Source organism: Crinia signifera, chromosome 3, assembly GCF_055691185.1.
Source record: "Crinia signifera chromosome 3, ASM5569118v1, whole genome shotgun sequence".
NCBI classification, from domain to species: Eukaryota; Metazoa; Chordata; class Amphibia; order Anura; family Myobatrachidae; genus Crinia; species Crinia signifera.
Genome location: NC_139219.1, coordinates 324353132 through 324374051, shown reverse-complemented (window position 1 = coordinate 324374051; position 20920 = coordinate 324353132). Strand labels below are relative to the sequence as shown.

The 20920-nt window shown below is 46.2% G+C and overlaps 2 protein-coding genes across 5 annotated transcripts in view; one reads left to right on the top strand and one right to left on the bottom strand.

Annotated features, from left to right (window-relative positions):
* POMC (proopiomelanocortin) overlaps nucleotides 1–18926 on the bottom strand; it is a 50909-nt gene extending 31983 nt beyond the window's left edge. Inside the window, exon 1 of the mRNA XM_083178811.1 lies at nucleotides 18802–18926. Coding sequence (XP_083034937.1) covers nucleotides 18802–18812 — 11 coding nt within the window. The 5' untranslated portion in view covers nucleotides 18813–18926. The remainder of the gene's footprint in view (nucleotides 1–18801) is intronic.
* LOC146064866 (ryncolin-2-like) overlaps nucleotides 1–20920 on the top strand; it is an 85921-nt gene that overhangs the window by 35215 nt on the left and 29786 nt on the right. The window contains exon 1 of one of the 4 annotated variants that reach the window (XM_083178807.1): nucleotides 18644–18668. The exons of 2 other annotated variants lie outside the window; for them this stretch is intronic. The gene's annotated coding sequence lies outside the window, so the exon portion shown is untranslated. Of the gene's footprint in view, nucleotides 1–18643; nucleotides 18669–20486; nucleotides 20592–20920 lie in introns of those variants that run through there. One more of the 4 variants, XM_083178810.1, reaches the window with a different exon arrangement.

The window sequence follows — 20920 nt, the reverse complement described above, 5'->3', positions numbered from 1 at the left end:
ATCAAAATTGGTGAAACCCCTGGGGGTTTGAAATGTACACTATACCCCTAGATGAATTCCCTGAGGGGTGTAGTTTGCAAAATGGGGTCACTTGTGGGGGGGTTCCACTGTATTGGTGCTTTGGGGGTCTTGCTAATGCGACATAGCACCCACCAACATTCCACCACCAAAAATCACTCCTTCCCTTCTGAGTCCTGCCATGCACCCAACTGGTATTTTTTGGTCACATATGAAGCATTGCCATACTCGGGAGAAATTGGGGCACAGATTTTGGGGTGCTTTTTCTCCTTCATACCTTCTGAAAATGAAAAATTTTGAGCCAGAACTGCATTTTTGTGTAAAAAAATGTAATTTTTCATTTTCACTGCCCAGTTGTATCAAAATTGGTGAAACCCCTGGGGGTTTGAAATGTACATTATACCCCTAGATGAATTCCCTGAGGGGTGTAGTTTGCAAAATGGGGTCACTTGTGGGGGGGTTTCACTGTATTGGTGCTTGGGGGGTCTTGCTAATGCAACATAGCACCCACCAACATTCCACCAGAATCTGAGCTGCAAAATCCAAAAATCACTCCTTCCCTTCTGAGTCCTGCCATGCACCCAAATGGTATTTTTTGGTCACATGTGAGGCATTGCCGTACTCGGGAGAAATTGGGGCACAGATTTTGGGGTGATTTTTCTCCTTCATTCCTTGTGAAAATTAAAAATAAGGAGCCAGAACTGCATTTTTGTGTAAAAAAATTAATTTTTCATTTTCACTGCCCAGTTGTACCACAATTGGTGAAACCCCTGGGGGTTTGAAATGTACACTATACCCCTAGATGAATTCCCTGAGGGGTGTAGTTTGCAAAATGGGGTCACTTGTGGGGGGTTTCCTAACTTTTAGCATCTTATGGTGCCTAGAAACCTACATGGTGCCTAAAAAATAATCTCATAAAAAGGAGGCTCCAAAATCAAGTAGGTGCTCCTTCTATTATGAAGCCTGTGGTTTGGTCAACGTGCACACTAGGGCCACATATAGGATATTTATGAAAACAAAAGAATTGGGGGAATCAATTTTTAGTCACATTTCTCTAGTAAAATGTACTGTGTTCCTTAGAAAAATGTATTAAAATTGCAAATCTGCAAAAAAAATGAAATTTTGAAATTTCACCTACACTTTGTTTTAATTCCTGTGAAACACCTAAAGGGTTAACAAACTTCCAAAATGCTGTTTTGAATACTGTGAGGGGTGCAGTTTTTGAAATGGTATCATTTATGGGGGTGTCTCACATACAAGTCCCTCAAAGTCACATCAGAACTGAACTGGTCCCTAAAAAAATCAGTGTTTGAAATTTTCTTGAAAATTTGAGAATTTGCTATTCATATTGTAAGCCTCCTAGTGTCCAAAAAAATTAAAAGGAAGTTGAAATAATGATGGAAACATAAAGTAGACATATGGTCTATGTTAGTTATTAACTATTTTGAGTGGTATGATTATTTGTCTCACAAGCAGAAAATTTAACATTTTGCAAATTGCTAAATTTTCCATTTTTTTACGACATTTTGGTATTTTTCCCAAAAAAACACAGAATGTATCGACCCAAATTTACCACTAATTTGAAGTACAATGTGTCACGAAAAAACAATCTCAAAATCACTGGGATAAGTAAAAGCAAAAAAAAGTTATCCCCACTTAAGTGATACATGTCAGATTTGAAAAAAAGGGCTCTGTCAGGAACGCAAAAACTGGCTCTGTCAGGAAGGGGTTAATATCCCTTTCCAGAGTAATATGCACTGGGCTCTGTGGAACTATTATAACCCGTCTGATTTAAATAAACCAACTCTCCATGCTACTTTCTGAAACTTTACAGCCCCGAAGACCGGCAGTGCTGCAGGAGCTGGTCCCCGGGTGGTGATTATGGAACGGCGGTGGTGGTTGTGGGAGATGTCACGGGCGTTCATTATAGTGGGGGTTGGTTTGCAGGCGATGTCGATGGCAAAGGCACATGCGCACCACAAAATACGGGTGTTGTTTAAAAAAGTTCCCCAATATCAGTGCGGAGAACCATCTCAGGAGTTTTCAAGCTCTGTCCCTGAATAGGATATTTGACACATTGTTACGATGTATTCAAATATCGCATCGCAAGTTGGGCCATTGATGATGCTGATTGTGTCGGGGGAGGTGGGAGCCTTTCAAGTTTGTGCTATGGGGCTCACACAGTTCTATTTACACCCCTGCAGGATGGATTTGAAATATAGGTTACCCTTCTAAAGATGGAGGCATGCTTATTCATCCTGGCATCAAGCTTAGACGCATTGAGGCACGTTGAGGCATGACAACATACAACATGCAATACACATCTCCACCACTGGGTGGATAATGCTCCAGAGTGAATAAAAAATTGTACCACACCATGGATGGATACATATGCAAAATGACTGAACGGAGAATGTTTCAATTTAGATAAGTAACAAATATTTTATTTTTGCAATGGTAAACTAAATTAAACTAGGTGGCCATCTATGCCTAAATAGGATATAACTAACAATACACGTATATAAAATATTTTTCTATAATAGAAAATCAATATAAAACTTTGTATCAGAATATTGCACTTTTAGTCCGGTTTCTAATAAAAAGAACCACAAGGTGTCAACATTAAAAGGTATATAACAACACTTGCCGTATGTAATAATATTCCATATGATGGTCAGCCAAACTGTACCCGCAGTGCTGCCGGGCCACGGCACACACCTCGGGGAGTCCCCTGTGAATAAGGCTGCTCACCAGAAGACAGTCTCTGTTGTAAATGCTGGTAAGTGAATGAATGCACGGAAAGCGATTCTCTCATCTGTGCTACCGTCAGTGGCGTAACTCCAATGCAGCAGACCCCACGGTATCTTGGAGGAGCCAGCGCCGCGGGATCTGCGGGGAGCGCTATGAAAAAAAGCGGCACTTGTCTGCTACACGTAAATCAAGGATGCTGGAAAGCGCCCCCATCCCTGACTCCTCCCCTGCTGACAGTCACTGATTCCCTTAAAGCCAGCTGTGCCGCACCCTCTCTCCCTGGCCGCTGAGGAGGGAGGGAGCAGCGGCATACACAGCATAGAATGTGAGGCCGAAAGTTGTGTGGCCCCGCCCACAGCTGCACCACACGTCACTCACCGGATTTGAGATGACAGCGGCAGCAGAAGGGGCTTTATCAGAGATTATGTCAGAGTGCCTGTCACTGACTCCAGCTCTGTACTCCCTCAGACTTGGCTGGCTGTACACCTACATGACTACTGTGCTGCGTAATGTTTTTTTTTTTTTTGCCCCTACTGTGGGGCGTAATGTGATTTTTGCCCCTACTGTGCGGCGTAATGTGATGTTTGGCTCCTACTATGTGGCGTAATGTGATTTTTGGCTCCTACTATGCGGCGTAATGTGATGTTTGGCTCCTACTGTACGCCCCTACTGTGCAGCTTGATGTGATGCTTGGCTCCTACTGTGCAGCTTGATGTGATGTTTGGCTCCTACTGTGCTGTGTAATGTGATTTTTGGCCCCTACTGTGCGGCGTAATGTGATTTTTGGCTTCTACTGTGCAGCGTAATGTGATGTTTGGCTCCTACTGTGGGCGTAATGTGATTTTTGGCTCCTACTGTGCGGCGTAATGTGATGTTTGGCTCCTACTGTGTGCCGTAATGTGATGTTTGGCTCCTACTGTGTGACGTAATACAGTATGTTATTTTTGGCTCCTACTGTGCGGCATAATGTGATTTTTGGCTCCTACTCTGCAGCATAATGTGATTTTTGGCTCCTACTGTGTGGCGTAATGTACATTTTTGCTCATTTTGTGTGGAATAATGTGTAAGGGGCACTAGTATTAGATAGGCTAAGGGGTTCTTCTATTGTGGTGTATAATGCGTATAAGGGGTATATAGTGTGGTACACTACACCTAAGGATATGCCTCCATTTGAGTGGCCTCACCCTGTTTTCTGGAGCTTGGGCATAATTACAGCCTTCACTTTTCCATAGTCCCACCTCAAAATTTCCACTTTGAGCACTGCTACTATGACATGTTAGTGAAAAGCCTGTCACGCTAGCAGTAACACCAGCTGGAGTGTAACGGAGGCTAGGTGCCTTGATGTAAGGTTTTTGCATAGACGACAGAAGGGAGGGATGCAATTGGATAAAATAAAAACAGTTTTAATAAAGATACTGCGATACAGAAGATGAACTGTGGCACAAAGGAGTCAATGATATATAAAACTTATTGTAAAGTTCGTAGTGGATGGATAACGAGGTTGAAAACTGAAGATGACTAAGTGTAGATTTGTGTAGATTTGAAGAATAAACGTAAACTTGAATAGTTGATTTGAAGGATTTACTTGAAGAGATGATTGAATTGAAGATTGAATGATTGAATGAAAGATTGGATGATTGAATGGTTGAATGATTGGATGATTGGACGATTGGAAGGTTGGAAGATTGGATGGTTGATAGGATGAATCAAATAAGTATTGCAGTAGGCCTGAGTAGCTGTGACCAGGGAGAGTTGCAGTGGAAGTAACCGTCAGGTGAGGAAAGGGTGATCCCCTTTGGGGGGCTAACCTTGTCCGGACCGTAGAGGCAGCAGCAGGGTTCTGCAGGTGGATGGTCTTCACAGCAGGCGAGCAGGAGTGGATTCAGTCTGGAGATAGCTGACAGGCAGCAGCGCTTTCAGCAGGAGTGGGAGTCAGATGCCTAGGGAAAAGACATCATTGTACTGACTGACTGTTTGGCCTAGCTGGTCAGTATTTAAAAGGAGAGCTGCACTGTAATTGGCTGAAGGTAATTAGTAGTGCAGCCTGGTTGGAGAAACCAACAAGATGGCCGCCGCCAGGGAAGGCGACAGGTTTCAGAACCAGGAAGTGTGTGCAGTACACTCCAGGCAGTGTGTCCAGCAAGGCCCAGGCAGAGTTCACAGCATCATGGCGCCTCAGTGTGGGAGACATGGGTGGCAGACATGGTGGTTGTGACAGCACCCCCTCCTTTACGAGTGGCCCCAGGACACTCCTTTGGCTTAGCTGGACATTTCCTGTGAAAATCTTTGATTAGTTTGGGTGCGTGTACCTCTGTGGCATTGGTCCAAGATCTCTCTTCTGGGCCATATCCTTTCCAGTCGATCAGGTACTGGAGTCTGTTGTACCTTATACGAGAGTCCAGGATGCGAGCCACTTCATATTCCACGCCCTTGTGAGTAAAGACTTTATGAGATTTGGGGAGACTTGCATGATATTTGTTTAGAATCAATGGTTTGAGTAAGGAGACATGAAAAGAGTTGGGAACCCTTAAATAATGAGGTAATTTTAATTTGTAGGCAACCGGGTTGATGATCTACATGATTGGAAAAGGACAGATGAACCGCAGTGCAAACTTCATTGAGGGGACCCGAAGGCGAAGATTCCGTGTGGACAGCCATACCTTATCACCTACTTTTAAATTTGGAACTGCTCTTCTTCTTCTATCAGCAAATTTTTTGTAACTTTGAGAGGCTCTGACCAAGGATTTCCTGACCTTTCTCCAATGGTGACGCAGTTGCTGGAGAGTCAAGGTTACCGCTGGCACAGATGTCGAAGGAAGCCGCTGGAAATCAGGAATCTTGGGATGGAAGCCATAGTTAATAAAGAAAGGAGTAGAAGAAGCAGACGAGTGATACTGATTGTTATGGCCAAACTCGGCCAATGGCAATACCTCAACCCAATCATCTTGAGAAGAGGACACATGTAAACATAAAAAATGTTTCTACATCCTTTAGATTAGATTGTGGATGATAGGCTGTACTAAAGTTGAGTTGAATCTTAAGGACTTTACACAATGCTCTCCAGAATTTGGCCACAAACTGAACCCCTCAATCGGACACAATCTCTTCGGGTAGTCCATGGACTCTGAAGATCTCTTTTATAAACAAATCAGCAAGCTTGGGAGCTGAAAGTAACCCCTTCAGAGGTATGAAATGCGCCATCGATAACCACCCATATGGTACTATATGGGTGGTACTATAACCATCTGAGGATGGTAGATCTGTGATGAAGTCCATCGACAAATGAGTCCACGGTCCCCGTGGGATCGAGAGTGGCCTCAATGGACCTATTGGCGCTAGATTAGATGACTTAGATGTTGGGCACAATGAGGACAGGATGCAATATGCACTCTTGCACATCCTTTTTTAAAGCAGGCCACCAATATTTTCGGGACAATAATTCATAGGTCTTTTGAACCCCTGGGTGCCCGGATAATTTTGAATCGTGGGCCCACCGCAAGACTTGACTCCTTGAATTAGGTCTGACAAACGTTTTACCTGGAGGCACCGATACTTGCACTGTGGTAGCAGCAAAGGCACTTGGATCTAGAATTGGACTTCCTTCAAAGGATCTGGACTCCTCTTCTGTTTCCCATGACCTAGAAAGAGCATCTGCTTTGCGGTTCTTTACTCCTGGAGAGAAAGACAACTTATAATTAAATCTGGCAAAGAATAATGCCCATCTGGCCTGCCGAGGATTAAGACATTGTGCGTTTTTTAGATAAAGCCAATTTTTATGATCAGTAACAACATTAATAATATGAACTGCCCCCTCCAATAAATAACGCCATTCTTCTAGTGCCATCTTGATGGCCAATAATTCCTGATCCCCTATGGCATAATTTGGTTCAGCCGATGAGAATCTTTTTGAGAAAACCCCACAGGGGTGTAACTGTCCATCACTCTTTGCCTGGGAAAGTACAGCTCCTACACCGATGGATGTAAAACCTCCAATGTAAAAGGCAAAGTGACGTCTGGTTGGGCCAGCACTGGTGCTGTGATGAATTTTCTCTTGAGAGTGATAAAAGCCTTGGAAGCTTCAGGATTCCATTTAGAGGGTTTGGCACCTTTGCGAGTGAGCGCAGTGATGGGGGCAACAATTGTAGATAATCCTTTGATAAATTTTCTGTAATAGTTCGCAAATCCAAGGAACCTTTGGACCCTTCGGAGAGTATGAGGCTGAGGCCATGACTGAATTGCCTCTACTTTGGCTGGATCCATTTCTAGACCAGAGCCTGACACGATGGGGGAAATTTACCAATATGGATTCGTAAAAAATAGGTGTATTCGTAGGCAGAAATACACCTATTTTTTACACATTTGTATTTTCGGGATTTACTATCCCGAAAATACAACAATTCGTATTCCTAATGATGGGACATTCGTATTTGTATTTACAAATACGAATGTCTACACCATCGATAGGATACGACAGGAATCACCATTCAAAAGAATGGTGGTTCCTGATTTACTAAGCAGCCGTACTGATAATACGGCTGCTAATTGGTGTAAAACAGGCACCAAAATATGACAGGAAAATACACCTTGATTGTCCTGTCGTATTTGCTTTAAGCCTGCACGGATCAGTCAGATCCATGCAGGCTTTAGTGTAAAAAAAAAAGGAAAATTAAATAAATAAATAAAAAAAAAAACAGCGTGGGGTCCCCCCCTCAGCTGTAACCAGCACCAGGCTGAAAGAGCCGGGCCCGGTAATTAAAAATCAGGGAACCCGACAAATAGGGGTTCCCCGATTTTTAACAACCAGCCCCAGGCTCCAGGTCCGGGGCTGGTTCCCAAAATACAGGGGACAAAATGACTAGGGGTCCCCCGTATTTTAAGAACCAGCCCCAGGCCAAACCAGCCAGCAGGGTAATGCCACAGCCGGGGGGAGACTTTTTATACAAGTCCCCCCGGCCAAAGCATTCATTCCTACCGACCAGTCAGCCTGGCCACTTAAGGATTAAGTATTCATTACAGATCTGTGTTTTGTTTGTTTGATTAAAACCGAATTCGCCAATTAGGCAATATTTAAATGAAGCATAAATTCGATATAGATCTAAATACAAAAATCCAGTAATGAACTGGGTAAACGTGTACCCTTCTTGTCAACAAGACCAACATCGGTCTTAGCTGACAGGGCACATTGTATTTTAAGGCATACCGAAATAAAAGTTAAATCTTAATTTTCAACACATTTACATTATTCAACAATAAGAAGAGTGCCCCAAAAAGACTTAATCAGACTTTTTTCTTGCATGTCTTTTTTGCAAGGACCCCAAATCCCCCATAATAGAGTTTCTTTCTGAACTTATACTGGGAGCACCACCAACCCTGCTAATAATCCTATGTTGGTTTTCAATAAATATTAATATTCAATTTGCCCATCTCCGTGGAGGGGGCGTGGCTAAATGACGCGATGATGACACTTTAGCCCAGCCCCCTATCTGAAAGAGTAATTTAAACGGCGGGGGGGGCGCAATCAGGGGGGGGGGAGCGCGGGTCCCCCAGAATCCGGGAGGGTTTCCCACCTTTCTGGGCGGGGGGGGGGGGGGGGCATTCCGGGACGGTAGGCAACCCTGAACTTAAATGGTGCATGGCCTGCATCACAAAACGTACCAGGAAAGACTAAAAGATCTTAATATGTATAGCTTATAGCAGAGAAGGGAAAGGGGGGACATGATAGAGACTGTCACATATATAAAGGGTTATAAGAAGGAACAAGGTACAGATGGGAGACATTCCTCACAGGAAGAGGAGTAGCAGAACAGGAGGACATGCACTGACACTAGAGGGAGGAAGGTACAGGTGGGAGACATTAGTCACAGGAAGAGGAGCAGCAGAACACAAGGACATGCACTGACACTAGAGGGAGGAAGGTACAGGTGGGAGACATTCTTCACAGGAAGAGGAGCAGCAGAACACGAGGACATGCACTGACACTAGGGGGAGGAAGGTACAGGTGGGAGACATTAGTCACAGGAAGAGGAGCAGCAGAACACGAGGACATGCACTGACACTAGGGGGAGGAAGGTACAGGTGGGAGACATTCTTCACAGGAAGAGGAGCAGCAGAACACGAGGACATGCACTGACACTAGAGGGAGGAAGGTACAGGTGGGAGACATTCTCCACAGGAAGAGGAGCAGCAGAACACGAGGACATGCACTGACACTAGGGGGAGGAAGGTACAGGTGGGAGACATTCTTCACAGGAAGAGGAGCAGCAGAACACAAGGACATGCACTGACACTAGAGGGACGAAGGTACAGGTGGGAGACATTAGTCACAGGAAGAGGAGCAGCAGAACACGAGGACATGCACTGACACTAGGGGGAGGAAGGTACAGGTGGGAGACATTCTTCACAGGAAGAGGAGCAGCAGAACACGAGGACATGCACTGACACTAGAGGGAGGAAGGTACAGGTGGGAGACATTCTCCACAGGAAGAGGAGCAGCAGAACACGAGGACATGCACTGACACTGGGGGGAGGAAGGTACAGGTGGGAGACATTCTTCACAGGAAGAGGAGCAGCAGAACACGAGGACATGCACTGACACTAGAGGGAGGAAGGTACAGGTGGGAGACATTAGTCACAGGAAGAGGAGCAGCAGAACACGAGGACATGTACTGACACTAGGGGGAGGAAGGTACAGGTGGGAGACATTCTTCACAGGAAGAGGAGCAGCAGAACACGAGGACATGCACTGACACTAGGGGGAGGAAGGTACAGGTGGGAGACATACATTCTTCACAGGAAGAGGAGCAGCAGAACATGAGGACATGCACTGACACTAGAGGGAGGAAGGTACAGGTGGGAGACATTTTTCACAGGAAGAGGAGCAGCAGAACACGAGGACATGCACTGACACTAGAGGGAGGAAGATTCAGGTGGGAGACATTCTTCACAGGAAGAGGAGCAGCAGAACACGAGGACTTGCACTGACACTGGGGGGAGGAAGGTACAGGTGGGAGACATTCTTCACAGGAAGAGGAGCAGCAGAACACGAGGACACGCACAGACACTAGGGGGAGGAAGGTACAGGTGGGAGACATTCTTCACAGGAAGAGGAGCAGCAGAACACGAGGACATGCACTGACACTAGGGGGAGGAAGGTACAGGTGGGAGACATACATTCTTCACAGGAAGAGGAGCAGCAGAACATGAGGACATGCACTGACACTAGAGGGAGGAAGGTACAGGTGGGAGACATACATTCTTCACAGGAAGAGGAGCAGCAGAACACAAGGACATGCACTGACACTAGAGGGAGGAAGGTACAGGTGGGAGACATTAGTCACAGGAAGAGGAGCAGCAGAACACGAGGACATGCACTGACACTAGAGGGAGGAAGGTACAGGTGGGAGACATTCTTCACAGGAAGAGGAGCAGCAGAACACGAGGACTTGCACTGACACTGGGGGGAGGAAGGTACAGGTGGGAGACATTCTTCACAGGAAGAGGAGCAGCAGAACACGAGGACATGCACTGACACTGGGGGGAGGTAGGTACAGGTGGGAGACATTCTTCACAGGAAGAGGAGCAGCAGAACACGAGGACACGCACAGACACTAGGGGGAGGAAGGTACAGGTGGGAGACATTCTTCACAGGAAGAGGAGCAGCAGAACACGAGGACATGCACTGACACTAGGGGGAGGAAGGTACAGGTGGGAGACATACATTCTTCACAGGAAGAGGAGCAGCAGAACATGAGGACATGCACTGACACTAGAGGGAGGAAGGTACAGGTGGGAGACATACATTCTTCACAGGAAGAGGAGCAGCAGAACACAAGGACATGCACTGACACTAGAGGGACGAAGGTACAGGTGGGAGACATTAGTCACAGGAAGAGGAGCAGCAGAACACGAGGACATGCACTGACACTAGGGGGAGGAAGGTACAGGTGGGAGACATTCTTCACAGGAAGAGGAGCAGCAGAACACGAGGACATGCACTGACACTAGAGGGAGGAAGGTACAGGTGGGAGACATTCTCCACAGGAAGAGGAGCAGCAGAACACGAGGACATGCACTGACACTGGGGGGAGGAAGGTACAGGTGGGAGACATTCTTCACAGGAAGAGGAGCAGCAGAACACGAGGACATGCACTGACACTAGAGGGAGGAAGGTACAGGTGGGAGACATTAGTCACAGGAAGAGGAGCAGCAGAACACGAGGACATGCACTGACACTAGGGGGAGGAAGGTACAGGTGGGAGACATTCTTCACAGGAAGAGGAGCAGCAGAACACGAGGACATGCACTGACACTAGGGGGAGGAAGGTACAGGTGGGAGACATACATTCTTCACAGGAAGAGGAGCAGCAGAACATGAGGACATGCACTGACACTAGAGGGAGGAAGGTACAGGTGGGAGACATTTTTCACAGGAAGAGGAGCAGCAGAACACGAGGACATGCACTGACACTAGAGGGAGGAAGATTCAGGTGGGAGACATTCTTCACAGGAAGAGGAGCAGCAGAACACGTGGACTTGCACTGACACTGGGGGGAGGAAGGTACAGGTGGGAGACATTCTTCACAGGAAGAGGAGCAGCAGAACACGAGGACACGCACAGACACTAGGGGGAGGAAGGTACAGGTGGGAGACATTCTTCACAGGAAGAGGAGCAGCAGAACACGAGGACATGCACTGACACTAGGGGGAGGAAGGTACAGGTGGGAGACATACATTCTTCACAGGAAGAGGAGCAGCAGAACATGAGGACATGCACTGACACTAGAGGGAGGAAGGTACAGGTGGGAGACATACATTCTTCACAGGAAGAGGAGCAGCAGAACACAAGGACATGCACTGACACTAGAGGGAGGAAGGTACAGGTGGGAGACATTAGTCACAGGAAGAGGAGCAGCAGAACACGAGGACATGCACTGACACTAGAGGGAGGAAGGTACAGGTGGGAGACATTCTTCACAGGAAGAGGAGCAGCAGAACACGAGGACTTGCACTGACACTGGGGGGAGGAAGGTACAGGTGGGAGACATTCTTCACAGGAAGAGGAGCAGCAGAACACGAGGACATGCACTGACACTGGGGGGAGGTAGGTACAGGTGGTAGACATTCTTCACAGGAAGAGGAGCAGCAGAACACGAGGACACGCACAGACACTAGGGGGAGGAAGGTACAGGTGGGAGACATTCTTCACAGGAAGAGGAGCAGCAGAACACGAGGACACGCACTGACACTAGGGGGAGGAAGGTACAGGTGGGAGACATACATTCTTCACAGGAAGAGGAGCAGCAGAACATGAGGACATGCACTGACACTAGAGGGAGGAAGGTACAGGTGGGAGACATACATTCTTCACAGGAAGAGGAGCAGCAGAACACAAGGACATGCACTGACACTAGAGGGAGGAAGGTACAGGTGGGAGACATTAGTCACAGGAAGAGGAGCAGCAGAACACGAGGACATGCACTGACACTAGAGGGAGGAAGGTACAGGTGGGAGACATTCTTCACAGGAAGAGGAGCAGCAGAACACGAGGACTTGCACTGACACTGGGGGGAGGAAGGTACAGGTGGGAGACATTCTTCACAGGAAGAGGAGCAGCAGAACACGAGGACATGCACTGACACTGGGGGGAGGTAGGTACAGGTGGGAGACATTCTTCACAGGAAGAGGAGCAGCAGAACACGAGGACATGCACTGACACTAGAGGGAGGAAGGTACAGGTGGGTGACATTCTTCACAGGAAGAGGAGCAGCAGAACACGAGGACATGCACTGACACTAGGGGGAGGAAGGTACAGGTGGGAGACATTTTTCACAGGAAGAGGAGCAGCAGAACATGAGGACACGCACTGACACTAGAGGGAGGAAGGTACAGGTGGGAGACATTCTTCACAGGAAGAGGAGCAACAGAACACGAGGACATGCACTGACACTGGGGGAGGAAGGTACAGGTGGGAGACATTCTTCACAGGAAGAGGAGCAGCAGAACACGAGGACATGCACTGAAACTAGAGGGAGGAAGGTACAGGTGGGAGACATTAGTCACAGGAAGAGGAGCAGCAGAACATGAGGACACGCACTGACACTAGAGGGAGGAAGGTACAGGTGGGAGACATTCTTCACAGGAAGAGGAGCAGCAGAACACGAGGACTTCAGGGGAAATTTGAGGAAGAATTACTTCACAGAAAGGGTAGTAGATAAGTGGAATAGCCTCCCATCAGAGGTGGTAGAGGCAAATACAGTAGTACAATGTAAACATGCTTGGGATAGGCATAGTGATATCCTTACACAGAAATAAGGATCAAATATGGTTTGAGGTAACAGGTTTAAAAAAGGGGCAGACTAGATGGGCCAAATGGTTCTTATCTGCCATCACATTCTATGTTTCTATGAGACTGTCTTCTGGTGAGCAGCCTTATTAATAGGGGACTCCCCGAGGTGTGTGCCGTGGCACGGCAGCACTGCGGGTACAGTTTGGCTGACCATCATATGGAATATTATTAAATATGGCAAGTGTTGTTATATACCTTTTAATGTTGACACATTGTGGTTCTTTTTATTAGAAACCGGACTAAAAGTGCAATATTCTGATACAAAGTTTTATATTGATTTTCTATTATAGAAAAATATTTTATATACATGTATTGTTAGTTATATCCTATTTAGGCAGAGGTGGCCACCTAGTTTAATTTAATTTACCATTGCAAAAATAAAATATTTGCTACTTTTCTAAATTGAAACAGTCTCCGTTCAGTCATTTTGCCTATGTATCCATCCATGGTGTGTACACCTTTTGGTTTATTGTATTTTTCCTGTTTTTATACCAGGATTTCTTTTTAGATTCGGTTATAATACAGTTTATTTGTACATATAGAGAACTGCCGCTTGTGTATATACAATACAAATATTTGATATAATCATATATAGGGTTTATTAGCGCCCAGTCGGCCACTATTTTATATAGAATAACTGTCTCCTTATAGACAGGAAGGAAACAGGAACTAATTGCTTAGCAGTAACGTTTCCTAAATGAAAAGACTGTCTCGTTGCTCACCTGTAAATGGTTACAGGGGAACACTGGGTTTGTGTACAGTAAATATGAACTTAGCAATGCACCTAATGGACAGACTCCACTGCAGACGTCAGGACATACTTATAAGTCATTATGTTACTCCAGATCCTGATCGATGCACTTAGCGTCTGTTGAGTGACAGCTTTCAGGGCATCAAGTCAAGTGAATTTGCCGTTTTATAAAGATGAGTAGAACCCTCTCAGGCACATTTTGTATTAGATAGACTTGAGCACTTGTTGTGATGGCTGAAACCTTTGTGTGACGACACAATAGGCGCGGACATGTTTGGGTGCTTTGGAAAGGTAACAAAGTTATATGAGATAGTCTGTGAATCATCTAATCAATTATAATTCTATATTGGTTTAATTTTAGTTATTAGTTGAATATTTATTAAGGTATTATCTAGATATGTTACCACTGTTTATTTAAAATGAAATAATCAAATGAATTCCCAGCATTATTGTTTATCTGGCTAGTAAGGCGTACTTCGGGGAAGGATCTGTGTATGGTTACCAGCTGGAAGAGAAGTGTCTTCATCAGTTCTCCCCCCATTTACCCTTTTGTGGCTTTCTTGTAATGTAGCTAGTAGTAGTAGACCCGGCAGTATTATATTTTTATTTAATTGGGTGGGGATGACGATGGGCACCTACACACTGCCTAAGGGCCCTGTTCTGCCTTTCTGGGTGTCCTCATTGCTGTTGGACCCCATAGCGGTCACATGGTTTGCCATTGTGCCTCTTCCTCTTCTCCCTTCATTCTGATTGCACAAAACCTTTTTTTTGTCCACCACTTACATCCACACAAGAGACAACTGAGTTCCTCACCTTGTTGACTTGTTAAATATATCAGATTCCCTTTAATAGTTTTTTTCTGTTTCAGTTTCTATAGCCCATGCATTGCAAGACCAATTTCCTTCCCTTGGATGAGCACCGGTACCTGCTTCTTCAAGGTGACCTTCACCTTCTCAACATAAGTCATGGATATGTGGATGGAGTCATGGAGACATGAGGATTTTCAGTTTCATTATGATCACAGGGTCCTCTAAGGACAAAATAGAAGAAAACTTCCCTATAATGGGCATAGTTACATTGGGTACAGGGAATGTCATTGCTATGTGGCCCAGGGGTTAAGTGGGCACATCTCTGGGGCCTGATTCAAGTATACTCAGGTCATAAAACTGTCTACCAGATTCCAAGAATTATCCACTAAGCACTTTATGGCATAATGTGAACTTTGTGGACTGTGTTCTGGCGGCAGTACAATGTGGCATGTTGTTTGCACTATAATGTGTCATAATACCAACTGGGGGCACTGTGAGGTATAATGTGAATAAGGGCACATTATACCACTCTATGGTGTATAAAATGAAATTGAGCACTACTTTGGGGTGTAACATTAAGTAGGGTTGTGTAGAGAGTTATCTCCCTAGAAGGCAGAAGTTCTAGGGGGTATAGGGACAAAGTTCTGCCCCTATACTGCTTGCTCACATAGAGGCTGAGTAGTGAACAAGGACAATGAGGGGTCTGTACCTTAGGTCTGGTTAGGGTATGGACTGCACAATCCAAAATCCCAGTAAAGAGTACAGGGTCTCCAAACTATCAAGGCCATAAAGAAGACAAAACAGTTCACTGGAGTTGTTGGGTTCTGGACAGGTTTTACAATAAAAATAATGAGGGCCTACTGTGTTTCTTTTTTCAACAAGAAGGGACAGTTCCAATTTCCAGCCTTGCCCAGTGAGCAAGATACAGTCCATCAAACAGCTGGATGAAGACAAAATACAATATGCTTGATCAGTTGGACAATTCTTGGAAAGTCCAGTTGAGGTGGCTCAGACATATCGGAGGTTGTTTGGAAAGGTGCACACAAAAGAACATTACAGGTGGATCATGCTAATAACTATTTACTGCTGATGCTGGTTTTCAACAACCTCATCAACTGACTGGAAGTGGAAGAAACTATACCCCAGGGACAGGTGTAGACACCTGTTCAATTATTATTGTTACCTTTTATTTATAAGGGGCCACAAATGGTAGGCAGCTCCGCATTAGAACAACACAGGGCACACAGAACACTTTGCAGTAACAGAGACACTACAACAGAACAATTAGCAGCACAATGCTCAGTACACAATTCAGCTAAGATGTAGAGGAGCAGAGATGTCCGCATACTACCAGGGATGGCTGTCATTGTAAGAGATGAACGATGATGAGAACAGATGCCGGTATAGACAATCGCTGTGTAAGAGGGAGCTGTAACTGAAGTGCAAGAGAAGAGGGTTGTGAGACCAGGAGGGAAGGGGGCTGTTTTATCTGCCTGGGGGTATAGAAAGCTGGGCCTGGGCAGGGAATTTGCAGTGAGTTATTGTTATTTTCACATTTTGTTTAGTACATTTTCCAGATCACATTTCCCATTCTAAAAATAGGAAATGTGATCTGGTTACTAAAAAAAATGCAAATGAAAGGGTTTGGATCAGTTTTTTGGAGCACAACCCCACACACACTGCAGACCTTACTGACCATTTGGCCGACACCGCAGATTTCACAAGAAAAATTGAACCTTTGCAATTTACTAAGCCTTCTAAAGATAAACTACCAGCCAATCGGCCCCTAACAGTCATTTTTATATTACAGCCTTTGACATGGCAATTATACGCTGATTGTCCAGTGCTTTATCCCTGTCCACTTGATCACTCTCCAAGGTTCATTAAACAGAGCCCCGTAGATTCCCTAGCAAGACATATGTAAATAGTATTAATGTGACAATTGTGTTACATTTTTGATGGAATTATTATTTAACGTTTCTCGCATTTTTACCGATATATTGAAATTCTCACCCGAGTCATTTAAATATTTTTATTGTTTCTTGGATCGTCCTTCTCGTTATTTTTACAATTCTTGTCGTACGCATCTAATCTGCATAACAGTGACGTACGCAGAAAGTGACGAAGGTCAGCGCTGTCGGAATATTAAACAGCGGAGAATACAGCGATTGTCTGGATTCCGGTCGCCTCTTGTACATACATTTCCCAGGGAGACGTCGGCTTTGTTTGTAAACGGATCAGTCAACTTAGTAATTAAAGGAGATCAATCTGTTAATGAAAACCTTTCATGTATTGTAATCTAATCAAGGTGAGTCTCTACAGTATATTCACACGTGATAATAGAAAGTATTCTAATGTGATGAGTATTTCGAATTCATAATTATTTCCGGTACTTGTGAGTTATCCGGGCTGCCGATTTTGTCCTTAAGTTTAGTTAACTTAAGGACACCCGACCGTCGCGATGCCCGCGATTTCCCATAGACAGTAATGTTAAAAGACACGATGGACCCGATTTCCGACCCGATTTCCCATAGACAGTAATGTTAAAAGACGCGATGGACCCGATTTCCCATAGACAACAATGTTACAATAAAATGACAATGTGAAATTGGCCAATATGGGCATTTCACATTGGATATGTTTTTAAAAAAAATGTTTCATGGCCCCCCACCACCGTTAACGCCACCCCGCTATTGACGCCAACCCGAAGCGTGGCGAGCGCAGCGAGCCCGCGAGGGGCGGCGGTACGCGTCCTCCGACCTTTTCATACCCCTACTATCCACTAGGGCGTGGAGTGAGAATAGAATAGTGTGGCGAGCGCAGCGAGCCACAGAGCCCGAAGCGTGGGGAGCACAGCGAGCCCCGCGAGGGGACGCGGATACCTTCACAGGTATCCGCGTGCCCTTGCGGGCTTCACAGGTGTCCGCGTCCCCTCGCGGGGCTCGCTGCGCTCGCTGCGCTTCGGGCTCGGTGGCTCGCTTCGCTCGCCACACTATTCTATTCTCACTCCACGCCCTAGTGGATAGTAGGGGTATGAAAAGGTCGGAGGATGCGTACCGCCGCCCCTCGCGGGCTCGCTGCGCTCGCCACGCTTCGGGTTGGCGTCAATAGCGGGGTGGCGTTAACGGTGGTGGGGGGCCATGAAACATTTTTTTTTAAAACATATCCAATGTGAAATGCCCATATTGGCCAATTTCACATTGTCATTTTATTTTAACATTGCTGTCTATGGGAAATCGGGTCCATCGTGTCTTTTAACATTACTGTCTATGGGAAATCGGGTCGGAAATCGGGTCCATCGTGTCTTTTAACATTACTGTCTATGGGAAATCGCGGGCATCGCGTCGCGGCCCCTTATAACGGCCACGACCGACGCGATGCCCACGATTTCGGGCGCGATGAAAAAATCGGCAGCCCGGATAACTCACAAGTACCTTATTTCCTTCAAAATATATTATACAGGGGTTAATTTACTAAATGAAAAGAGATGATGTTGTCCAGAGCAACCATTAGATTCTGATCATTTTCTAGGGTGCAGTAGAGAAATGATAGACTGCACTGATGGTTATATACCAATAGGTGGCAGTGTGCAGAAACAATGAGGGCTCACATTTCATTGGTTGCTGCAGCCAGGGCTGGCAACATAAATCTTGGGGCCCGCTACACTAATATATCTGGGGGCCCAATACCCCGCCCCCTTGAACACTTTAGTACACTTTAGAACACTTTTGTACATTTTAGTACACTTCATATTGAAAAAATTCATATTCACTAATACCGGAGGGGGGTTCCAGGCAAGTACCCTTACGGGTATCCAGGCGGGTACCTTTATAACCCATTGCTAGGCACTGCACTGCTGCAGCTATGTTTACAGCCCCTGAGCCCATCAGAACCTTGGGGCCCCTCACAAGCTTGGGGCCCGGTACAGGTGTCCCCTTTGACCCCCCCTGTCGCCTGCCCTGGCCTGCAGAGTCCAGAGTCTGAGAATGGGCTGGTAAGCAAAGGGTCTCGGGACCACAGATGAAACATCTTTTTCAAATGGGTTGGGAATGATATGTGGACAGTAATGGAATGACGATATGTTAGAATGTTGGGATATTGTCCCTGACAGCCCAGTAGTCACTTACCTGCATCTCATAGCTGTAGTGGCCCCAGCTGCGTCTTCCGGTCCTGTTGGTCATGTGATTGTGACTTCAGACCTCTGATTTTGTGGAGAAACTACAAAGATCAGTGATAACAATGATTTGCATCTCCACAAAGACACCATTGTTGTGTCTCCTCTAACCAAACAGAGACATTTTTGAATTTGTATCTATCATATTATCGTTATATTATGTTGTGGAATGTTTGTTTAGAGTTATATAAATGGCTTTCCGAGGTCAGCACCATGGAGACTGCAGGAAAAGCGCATCTATTCCATTGTATGTAGAACAGAATTGTAGAACTGGAGCTGCGCTTATCCTGCCTGCATCCGGTCTCAGTGCGCCGTTCGCCGAAGCTGGAATGTACGTGCGTGTGAGACACTTGCATGACCCATTCGCAGCAACGGACAAGTGAGCGTGTGAGACGTTTGCACATTGTCTTGGCGAATGGTGCGCTGGCGGGCTAGATAAGAGCGACATTCAGTGTCACCGTCAGATGGGATACGGGCAGCCATAAAACTAACAAAGGCATTCCGCTGAACAGAATGGGGAAGTATACTTACTCCCTCTCCCTAACTGACGACTACCCCTAAAAGGGTCGGAAGGTCGACACCAGCAATGGGAAGGTCGACAGTCAAAAGGTCAACATTCATGTTTTATTTGTCCCTAATTTCGACGTAAGTCGACATGGAAACCGTATCAGTGTACTGCGTCCCCTCGCATGGCTCAGTACGCTCGCCATGATTTGTATAGTACGCCTGAGTATAACTGTGATGGGACTTTATCACTCTCCAACACTTAGTACATCTCCCAGTGGCGTAGCTATAGCACCGCAGCCCGCGGTGGCGGGGAGGCGCTGAGAAGGTGAGGGCGCGGGGGGTCTGCGGGGCTATGGTTACCCGCTGCCGTCTGCGGGTCCCGGCTCCGGCTGCCCCCCCCCGTGCATCCGGTACCTCCTGCTGCTGGCGCTTCTGTCGGGTCCCCCGGCTCTCCCGGCTCCAGCTGCTACGGTAATAAAAAGAAACACTCAGAAAATGGCTGCCCCCATACAGCAGACCATTTTTAAAGGTTGCTAGAGGAGGCTGCCGTCTCCTCTAGCACCCTCAAAAACTATCTGCATTATGTGGGCAGCCATTTTCTGAGTCTTACTTTTTATTACCGTAGCAGCTGGAGCCAGGAGAGCCGGGACCCGAGTCCCACTCCCAACAGAAGCGCCGCCGCCAGGAGGTACCGGCTGCACGGGGGATGATGGGATGTGGGCACTTTGTTTGTTAACCCTGGGGGGGGGGGGGGGGTGTCGCTGTCCCAATTTGCGGAAGGGGGCGCAAATTAATTCGTTATCTCCGACACTGAAACGTGCGCTGTGAGGAATCACGTGTATCCGTACAGTAAAACTGAACCGCACGTTCCACCTCTCACAGCATTGCGCCTATATAGTGACCGGGTGTTGTGTAGTTTTCTCTATTTCTGTTGGGGGTTTTCTGTTCTAAACCTGGGATTATGGAGATTATGTTAGTCTGGTATTTATCTGGATTATGTCCAGCGGATGCTCTGATTCCAGGCCTGATACACAGATCGGCTAATGAGGAATGTAAAACCTGAGGATTACACCCTCTTATTCCATAATGCTGGTTATAGGGTGGACGCTACTGGGACACCGAGGACAGGAGAGAAGCTGCGTACTATAGAGGACATGTACATCTGGGGGATCTCCGCAGAAAACCTGCTCTACCGCTGACTCCAGCTAAGTCATAGAGGCCGGATTCACACTTGGGGTACGCTGCAATGTCCTGTCTCATTTATTTCAGCAATTAGTATCATACAATTATTTGCAAATTAGAATGTAGAATTTCAAATGGTCTTGGTCATGACAATAGTGCTGGGAAATGGTATATTTACTAGCTGAGGTAGCCGATGTTGCTGGGGTTTGGATGTGCAATTACTTCAACTTTAACCTTCTTTTGTTTTAAGCTTAACTGCTCGCCATGTTCATGGTGTGACCGGCAAACACCTCTCTGTGGTGGGCCCATGGTGTGACCGGCATACACCTGTCTGTGGTGGGATCATGGTGTGACCGGCATACACCTGTCTGTGGTGGGCCCAT